Below are 10,309 nucleotides of genomic sequence, written 5' to 3'. Positions count from 1 at the left end.
ACACCAGATGAAAATGACCCATTTCTTATTTTTTACGCGATCCGTTTTAAAAAACCCACCACCCGACCCGTTTTAAAATTAAGTTTTTTCAGTTTTTTTAAAGCATATATTTTTTAAAAACTGAAATTCTTTTTGTAAAAACTGAAAAAAAAAGAAATTTGTAAAATATATATTTTTAAATCTTCTTAGTTTTTTAAAAATATTTTTTTTGTAAAAACTGGAATTATTATTATTTTTTTGGTAAAAACTGAAAAAAGACTCTCCTAAAGTAATGGACTACATATGCATTAGTTAAAAAAAATAAAAATATTTTGCAAAGGCTTTTTTTTTTTAGTTTTTACAAAAACAATACTTTAAAAAACTGAAAAAACTAAAAAATATATATTTTGAAAATTTCTTTTTTTCAGTTTTACAAAAAAATATATTTTTTAAAAATGCTTTAAAAATAAAAATTAAAATAGTCTTGCGTTGAACGTGATTTTATTATTTGTTGCAATATATATATATATATATATATATATATATATATATATATATATATATATATATATTTTAGTTTTTTCAGTTTTTTTAAAGTATTCTTTTTGTAAAAACTGAAAAAAAAATGATTTTACAAAATATTTTTATTTTTTTAAAACTAATGCATATGAAATTCACTGCTTTAGGAGAGTCTTTTTTTTTTTTCAGTTTTTACAATTTTTTTCTTTAGTTTTTACAAAAAAAAAACTTTAGAAACTGAAAAGACTTAAAAATATATATTTTACAAATTTCTTCTTTCTTTTTTTTTCAGTTTTTACAAAATATATGCTTTAAAAAAGCGAAAAAACTGAATTTTAAAACGGGTCGGGTGGTGGGTTTTTTAAAACGGATCGGGTAAAAAAAAATGGGTCGTTTTCATCTGGTGCTGCCACGTGGCACTCCTTCCAAAATAAGGTTATATTTGTTTCAAAGTATGACAAGAATGGTATATATAGCCTAATAGTATAACGAGGGGTATATTTGGCCCTTTGCCGTATATAAAAAGATTGAGCCATAAAATTAAAAACAAATTTATATGACCTGCAAAAGTTTGACCGGGGGGAGGGGGGGGCGGGGCAAACCAAATGGTTTTCCCATAAATTTTGAATTCCAACCCCCCCCCCCGGGCCCTACCCCCTAATACGCTGTATATTTTCTGTTGTTATATATTAATTAATTCTATTTTAGAACAATTAAAGAATCAGAGTTTAATTAAAGAAAGAAAACTCGATGGCGTGGCAATCTACTATTTGCTGAGCCGACGTAGAACGGAGAAAAACATGAGAAAAAGAGAGACGAACCACTGATAAAAGCTAAGCGCGTTGAGAAGAAGACCCTCTGGTATTCTGATTTCTGCAACCAAACCAGATAGCTCCAACAAACCATGGCTTACGTCGAGAGAGGTAAATTTAACCTCCCTTTTGTTCTGATAATTCCATCAATTTGATCTTTAATTCCCTTAGTTTCGTTATCAGTTTGAGCCCATTTACTTGTTGATTGGAATTGCTAGGGATTTGTTTCCTTTTTTTCTTTTTTGGTTTCCTTGGAGATATATTACAAATTCCAATTTTTCCGTTATTTCAAGGATTTATTTTTGTCTTGCTAAGTTCTTCTGAATTTTTGAGGTAAAACGAAATTTGGGGTTTTAATTAATTGCATCGTTTTTGTTTTGTCCTGTTCTTGATATTGTTGTAATTCAAAGGGTAACTTGCTTAATTCAGTTAAAGTTAGGATCTTCTTGTTCAATTGAGTCTTGTTAGATCCAAATCCAAATTCTTCTAATGTTTGTTACCGTAGAACTTTTGTCCGACATTAATAAGCTACTCTCTGAGTTATAAATTTGGGCATTCGGTTATCTGGCCTGGACCCTGGAGTATTCCACCCCGCACCCACAAAATGGAAAACAACCCGAAAAATCATATTGTTTGATGCTGGTGTTATGATTTGGTAAACCCTAGTGAACCCCAAATTGCATTTCACCATTCTGGAAATGATTAGTAGCCACTTGGAATGCTAAACTTAGTGATTCAAATTTGTATGGTTCTGTTTTACAATCTATCATTGCCTTTTGTCTCTACAGTGAATCAACTCAAGGAAAACATGATTCTAATAATCATTTCTTATTAATTTTACTATTTTATGTTTTCCAAATTCTCCAACTTGAGAAATGATTAAGAAATAAGGTTTCTTAATGGGTATGTCATATGATCTAAAGAGACCTATCCGTGCAAATTTTGTTTTAGATCTAGTATTAAGTTGTGACTCGTTCCCATTCCATGAACCGAAGCAATCTAATAGTGGTATGTGGATTTAAATTCTTAGAGTAAACTTCATAAGGTCATAGTAAAAGCGACATAGATAAATTTAACTTGTTAGGTAATGCTTAGAGAGATAGATGTCTCAAAGTTTTTGGAAATGGGATTGTTCGAAATACTGATTTTCGTATAATTTTTATTCCACTTCTACTTTAGGATAAGTAGGTCCAAGATAGAACACACTTTCATTTAGCCCCCGACGGAAGAAAGGTGAAATAAGATTAAATGGGGCTGTGGTGTCTCAATGAAGACAATTCAGATATATAGGTTTAGTCTACTAGGAGAATGACATGATAGATGAGTGTGAATCACATACAATTAAAGCAGATTGATGAAATGAAGAAGTGCTGTGCAGTAGGAAGATACTTGACAGGGTGAAAGGCAAGTTTTGTAGAAACAATTGTTAGGCTGGTGATGTTGCAAAGGGAATGAGATGTATCCACAAGATGAAGATTGTAAATATGTGGATGTTAAGATGGATGTGTGGTCATACAATGCACATGATCTAGAAATGATCATATTAGTCAGAAAATATAAATAATAGAGAAAGGGAATAAAATGAGAGAATGTTAGATGAGATGGTTTTTGGCATGTTACATGTGGATCTTCAAATGTAGCAGTCCATAGGTGCACAATATGGTGATTGAAGTTGCTGAAGTGCGAGGAGGTAGATCTAAAATCACCACTGAAATTATCTCAAAGTCCTGCTATCCCTCTGTATTATTGCAGACTTAACTAATAGTATAATGCAATGTGAAAGTAAAGGACTGAGGACTTATATACTATACCAACAATTGAGAGTTGAGGCTTGGTTGGTAGGTCCAAATAAGGAGTGTGAGATTTAGAGAACCTTTTGTTTTATAAAACCCCTTATCTTTGAAAAACAAACTATTTACTATGGTATTGAAATGAAATGGGCTCAAATAAAGCTGACTCCAACTTTTGAGATTGAGACCTAGTATATTGATTGATTACATGGTTAAACTCCTTCAAATATAAAGTTGCATAAGAGCAACAATGTTTCTGAGTTGCATGCTAAGCACTTTTTTAGCTGATTCAGTTGACCTTCCTCAGGTTCTTGCCAGACAAATCTTAAGTTTCTTCTCTGGATCCAAGTCATTTAGAAAATCAAGCTGTCGGTTCGACTCCTTATTGATAAATGTAGTCTGTACAGGGAAACATTCAATACATGCATCTTTGTGTTTGGGTCATATGCTAACTTACGATATTGTGAGAGAGCTCTTCTAATACAAGCACTTTATGTTGCAGGTGTGGTAAAATCCAAGCGTTCTATATGGCGATTGAAGACTATCACTGATTTCTTTTGGTCCATCATCAACTTCATTAGCGTGTTTTTTGCAACTATGTTTTCGGTAAGGATGTTCACTTTCCTGGTTAAGAACTACATAGATACTACTATCATGCTATTGTAGACTATGTATTAACTGCCTCAATGCCTTCATAGATGGAAAAAACAGATGCCTACAGAAAAGGTTCAGGATCCAGCAAGAAGTGGGATGGGGGCGGTCCTGGAGGTCCTGGAAGTGGTCCATATGGTGGTGGTCCACGTGGGCCACCTCGTGGATTGGATAATGTCCAAGGCATTGACCACAGTATGTTCATTGTTTTCGTCGATCTTTACTTTGGTGGTATTTGTTTCTGATAAGTTCTGAGAAATTTATGCAAAAACCTTTTTGGAGAAGGCTTTGGGTATTTTCTGTGTACATAAAGTTTACAAATATCCAAACCTATTTTACGCTTTTGCATAAAATGTTCATCCAAAAATAATTTTCCAAAATACCTCCTCCTAAAATTGTTTCAGAGCTATTATTTTATAAGAATTTCTGCTGTTTTTTAACCCTTACATTTTTTCCTAATGTAGGCTCTCTTCCCGCCTGTGGTTCTTGCTGCGGATAAATGATGCCACTTTTGAGAATCCATGGTTTGGGATCTTATTCCATAAACACGTACTTAATAGTGAAATGTATGTAGGTTTCTGCACTTGTGCTTACATTTAAACTTGGAAGCGTGTTCATATGTTCTGTTCATCCTAAAACTTTAACAAAACTAAGATAGTTTTCTCCTATTTTTCTCGTTAATGCCTAATAGTGACGTTGTAAGAAGCGCATGGATATGGAAAAGAAAGACTGATTCACATTCAGAACTGTGCTTAAAATTCTGGATGAAATTGACATTGACCAGTAGAAGTTGTGGACGAAAGTTGCTGTTTTTGTTTCAGGGATATTCGTACAAATTTTCCTCCAAATTCTCTGATACATCATTAACCTCACCAGGATTTATTTTGATATTAAAGCCGCACTTTCATATTCTCCATCAATCTTAAATTTCATGCTCGTCACCCTACCAACACCAAAATGGTTTCTATTTTTCACGGTTTTCATATGTTTCTTTCCGTTTGTTTAATTATTATTTAAGTTTCGATGCGCTTCTATAATTATGAATTGATCAACAAACCATTGGCTAAGGTAGGCTTGGCTCACAAAATGTGTCCTTTACATTGATTTCTAGCTAGTTGAAGGTTACTTCATCTTACAGATCAAATTCATACCAACTGTTGTGCGTCATGTCATGGATTGCCAAATCAATCCAATATCAGGGAGTTTATGCGATGTGTTCAAATGATCTGCCACGTTGAGTCGAGTCAAATTAAGGGCCAGTGATCTAAAGCTGTCAAATTATTCAAGTCACATGTTTCGATAATACCCTAAAATTTTCACTAAACTATCATGTATTTTGTTAATTACCTACTTAAATTATTCAGTGTCCCCCAAACCTTTTGAACTATATTCCCTATATATTAAAAACCCTATTGATTTTTTAACGGTGCGTGTGATACACGCTCTTAATTAACTTTAAATTGTGCCAAGTGGCGGCACTACACGTGGCCAATTAGCTCAGCCTAATTGAAATACCACTTCAATTAAGATCTGAATCGTGATTTCTCCATTAAACTTCGGTTGAACATTATTTATTTCCATTAACCTTCGATTTCACTAGGACTTTTTGTTTAGTGTGAGATTTGGGATATAGGAAAATTAGGGTTAGGGTATTCTTTCAAGAAAGAAAAATTATGGAGAAATGAATAAAGGAGAAAGCATGGAAAAAAGGCAATTTCAGAAGAAACAAGAGGAGAAAATTTCAGATGGAACCAATATAGAGAAAAGAAGAAGAAGGAGAGGAGGAGGAGGAGGAGGAGGCGGCGGCTCGAATATAAAGAACATATAGGGGAAATAAAATATTAATCTTTCTTATAGAGGGTAACACTAATTAGTCTTTCGACACTGCCATGTGGGGTTATTTTTACGGCTAATTTCATTCTCACGCGCCTTTTGACGAGTTATCTCATACATTTTGTCAAAACATCAACGGAGAATTTAATATATAAGAGGATATAGTTCAAGCTTTCGGAGGATTTTGGGGATACCAAATACTTTAAGTACTCGCAAGAGTGACAATTTAGGGGGAGTATGGGGACACCTTCGTCTTTGATTTGCTAAACTCAGAACTATGGTGGGGCTACTTACAATGACTTTAGACATCCAAAATTTCTTTTGACAATTTCATTTTACGTTATTTTTCTTTAATTACAACATAAGGTAAATGGAATAGTTTTCGAAATGGGAAAGTCTTAATGCAATATGAAGTAGTAAAGCAATTTTTTTTCTTAATTTATGAGAACACACAAATTGTTAGTATAATTAAAATACGTGCGCGCGCGCACACACTAGACGGGAAATGACGTTTCGTATCGGACAACTTGCTTCTAGATGCTAATGTTCAATCTAGCATAGAGCTTTCATTTTTAATTCACAAAATATTATGTCGCTTCTAATTTTCTCTACGGAAACAGATTATCTGAAGCAATTTACAATTAGGAAGTATTCTAATGCTAATTGATGATAAAACCACTGACGAGTGAATATAAAATAGTTCACGATATCTTCAAACTAGTTGGAGAGTCTGTGTAATAATAGTTCTTGAAAATTGGAGATGAAAAGATATTTTTTTCTTTTTAAAAGTAAAATTAAGAAATATAAATATCTAATAATGCAATGGAGTTTGGTTCATTGAATTTTTGTGGACAAGAAGTTAACATATACAGTGAAAACCAATTTCAATTCTAAGGAAACTCTTCTGGTTTGCTATTACTGTGAGAAAACAAAACAACAGCTCATGTGCAAGGAAAACAAATTAAATAGAAATTCTGAAGCAAGTTTTGGGAATAAAGAACAGAATGTGAACATGCAAAGCTTGACTAAGAAACAATACAGTCAGTTGATTGCCCATTTGCACTGCTGCAGCATATATACGCAAGTAATTAATTACAAGATGGTACTTAATTGTAAACGCAAATGTAATAACTCAGCTGTTAGTCTTTAATTATAGGTTCGAGAGCAACCGATCATATGACATGAAACAAATCATTATTTTACAATTTACAAACATATAAATTCTTATTTATCTATATATTACTTCGTTACCTTGCTTAATGGTTACAAAGTACTTAACGTAATTTAAGGATGATCTTCATATTTTTTCGTGCTTTATTTAATTTGTTCTTCGTAGAGTCTTACATGTCCCAACTTTCAAATTTAACTTGATTTTTGTCCATTCTTTGGCTAAAACAATTCAATTCAATTGTATAGCTCTACTTTAACAGATTCGAGGGCACTAGAATGGATCGTGCTTTTTTCTTTTCCATCTGCTTCTTTTTCTTGCCTATGCAGAATGTAATACTAAATAAAGATATGTGTACACACAAGTCATCAGTACCTTATATTTCCTACCATATCTCACAGTTTAATTATGTAAAACTAAATTCAACTAGATGTTTGACTTTCTCTATTCTTATCTTCAAGCAACCTTAACATTTTATGGATGACAAATTGAGTCATGTGCCGTTCTTAAGATGATTAATGGCATTTCTTCCATTTTTATAAGTAATTGGGTGACAAAGTCCCAGCAAACATACTTGTGGAACATATGCTTATGAGGGAAAGGAAACATGTGCATCGTTCCTTGCCTAGGACAATTGAAGGAATGTTTATTAACTATAGATATTTCCTTACAACTATGTAGTAGTATGTAAGATATGGCCTAAAATTTTCCATAGCAAACTTGGATCCAAAGTATTCAAACTTGGAGCCAAAGAATTCTAGTTTGGAGCCAAAGAATAAAAGTATATTCTTTTATTCTTTTTTCTTTACTTGGGACCAAGAACTTTGCCCTATAAATATAGACCATCTTACTTCATTTGAATCATCCCATATTTTGATTAGAAACTCATTTGAGTATTCTTGTAATAGAGAGTTTTATTATATTTCATAGAGTTAGTGTTGGGAAACACTTTGAGTGAACCTCTTCTTTGTGAGTGATAGTAGCGAGGTTATTCTCTTGGGATATATTTTGGGATAATTAGAGTTTCATCTCTAATTTTGTACTCTTTATTATGTGCCGGTTGTTATAGTAAAATTGCTCCTCTCCACTTGTGGACGCAGGTCACCTTGACGGAACCATGTTTAATATTGTGCCTCTTTTATATACTTTAATTGTCGTTATTATCAACTTGCATTGTCTTTGTTATTGTCATTATAACTTTGTTTGGCTAAATTTTGCACTACCCGAATTTCCGATTCTAACAAATTGGTATCAGAGCCGGATCTAACCGAGTTAGTTTAAGTAGCCAATATGACTCTAACAAAGATTTATGTTGAGAAATTTAACCGAAGTGCAAACTTCGGGATGTGGCAATTAAAGTAGGAAGCTATCCAAATTCAGGATGGCTTAGACTTGGCGTTACAAGGAAAGGAGAAAAGGCCGGATAAAATGACGGACGGGGAGTTTGCTATCATAGACAAAAAGGCAAAATCAGGTATCATGATAAATCTCTAAAATGAGGTTTTACGTGAAGTTTCTGTAGAAACTACAGCCAAAGGCATGTGAAAAAAATTAAAAATCTTGTATATGAAGAGAACAATGGGAAATAGACTTTACCTGAAGCAGAAGCTTTATACAATTCGTATGGGTGAAGGTACCTCTATTCTCTCTCATCTTGACACCTTTGATTCCATTCTTATGGATTTGTGTTATATAGGCGCAGAAATTAAAGATGAGGATCAAGTCGTATTACTGCTTTGTTCTCTACCCCCATCTTTTAAGTATATAAGAGATACTATGCTTTATGCAAAAGATAATATCTCTTATAAGGATATTAAATCTATCTTAAAATTAAAAGAACAGATAGATAGTGATATTACTGAAAAAACTATTGAAACTCAAGCAGAAATTGGCTTGTTTGTTAGAGGTAAATCCGACTCAACATCCAGATACAATAATTTAGAATGTCTCTATTGTCATAAGAAAGGTCACATTATCTCCGAATGCTATAAGCTGAAGAATAAAGAAAAGCATAAGGAAAGGAAAACTGAGCACAAAGATGACACAGTCGAAACTAGTGTAGCTACTGATAAGATTGATGAGGGAACTATATTTTTAGCAACTAAAACTAGTTTCAAATCTGACAATGAGTGAATTTTAGATTCCGGTTGTTCGTATCATATGTATCCCAACAGAGACTTACTTTCTACATATGATTCAATTGAAGGTGGAGTTGTCCAATTGGGTAACAATGCTACTTGTAATGTTATGGCAAAAGTACAATTTGGATAAAAATGCACGATGGTGTAGTGAGAACTCTCACCGATGTTATATATGCTTCTGAGTTGAAGAAAAATGTCATCACTTTGGGCACTTTAGAATCTCTTGGGTGCAAATTCACTGGTGAAGGTGGAGTTCTGAAAATTTTTCAAGGTGCTCTTGTGATCATTAAAGCACACAGATCTGGTTCATTGTATACTTTATTGGGATCTATTGTTGTAGGCACTACTACAATTTCGATTTTGATGGCATTAAATTTTGACATAAGTCCATTGGGGCTTTACTGGAGGTGCAGTAAAATAACTATATCATCCAATTTAGGCCATGGTAGAGATTTGTAAGATGAGGCCTAAATTTGTCCATAGCAAACTTGGAGTATTCAAACTTGGAGCCAAAGAATTCTAGCTTGAAGCCAAATAATAAAAGTATTTTTTTAATTCTTTTTTCTTTACTCGGGGACCAAAAACTTTGCCCTATAAATATATGCCATCTTACTTTATTTGAATCATCCCATATTTTGATTAGAAACTCATTTTGAGTATTCTTGTAATAGAGAGTTTTATTATATTCCATAGAGTTAGTGTTGGTAAATACTTTGAGTGAACCTCTTTTTTGTGAGTGATAGTAGCGAAGTTATTCTCTTGGGATATATTTTGGGATAATTAGAGTTTCAGCTCTAATTTTGTACTCTCTTTTGTGTGCCGATTGTTATAGTGAAATTGCTCCTCTCCGCTTGTGGACGTAGGTCACCTTGATCGAATCACGTTAAATTTTGTGTCTCTTTTATACGCATTAATTATAATTATTATCAACTTGCATTGTCTTTGTTATTGTCATTATAACTTTATTTGGCTAAATTTCGCACTATCCGGATTCTCGATCCTAACATAGTAGATGCAATCTGCATCTATGCATTAGTTCTTCTTTATTTTTCCTAAAAGTAAATAGAGTAATCTATATTATATTAAAATGTGGGTAGCATGCATTGTTGTTAAGCCAAGTGGCAAGTTAAATGAAGCCACTTGGCAATTTTAAGACAACATTAATAATAGAAATTACGATTGAAAATATAATTAATAGAAGTAGTTTAATGAATCTTATACATAATCTAAATAGATCTTAGACAAATCTAATATATATATATATATATATATATATATATATATATATATATATATATATATATATATATATATATATTGATCCACTCATATATTTTCTTCTATATTAGCTAGAAATATGGAGGTTAAAAATTAATTAAAAACTATAATAGAAAAAAAATAATATAGAAAGACTAA

General features: G+C 32.6%; 1 protein-coding gene across 1 annotated transcript; it reads left to right on the top strand.

Moving 5' to 3' along the window:
• Window positions 1-1,262: 1,262 nt before the first annotated feature.
• On the top strand, window positions 1,263-4,494 carry LOC107785479 (uncharacterized). Its single transcript, XM_016606795.2, has 4 exons — window positions 1,263-1,421; window positions 3,603-3,706; window positions 3,799-3,946; window positions 4,216-4,494. Exons 1-4 carry the CDS (start codon window positions 1,403-1,405, stop codon window positions 4,248-4,250), a joined length of 306 nt encoding a protein of 101 aa, XP_016462281.1. The 5' UTR covers window positions 1,263-1,402; the 3' UTR covers window positions 4,251-4,494.
• Window positions 4,495-10,309: the final 5,815 nt, after the last annotated feature.

The sequence above is a fragment of the Nicotiana tabacum genome, chromosome 12 (assembly GCF_000715075.1).
Source record: "Nicotiana tabacum cultivar K326 chromosome 12, ASM71507v2, whole genome shotgun sequence".
In the NCBI taxonomy this organism is placed as follows: domain Eukaryota; kingdom Viridiplantae; phylum Streptophyta; class Magnoliopsida; order Solanales; family Solanaceae; genus Nicotiana; species Nicotiana tabacum.
The sequence above is the reverse complement of the archived record's forward strand: the minus strand, read 5'-3'. Positions and strand labels throughout refer to the sequence as shown.

Coding starts and splice junctions, on each gene's coding strand:
- LOC107785479 (XM_016606795.2), top strand. Junction 3,707..3,798: donor TTTTTGCAACTATGTTTTCG/GTAAGGATGTTC, acceptor ATGCCTTCATAG/ATGGAAAAAACAGATGCCTA. Junction 3,947..4,215: donor TGTCCAAGGCATTGACCACA/GTATGTTCATTG, acceptor TTCCTAATGTAG/GCTCTCTTCCCGCCTGTGGT.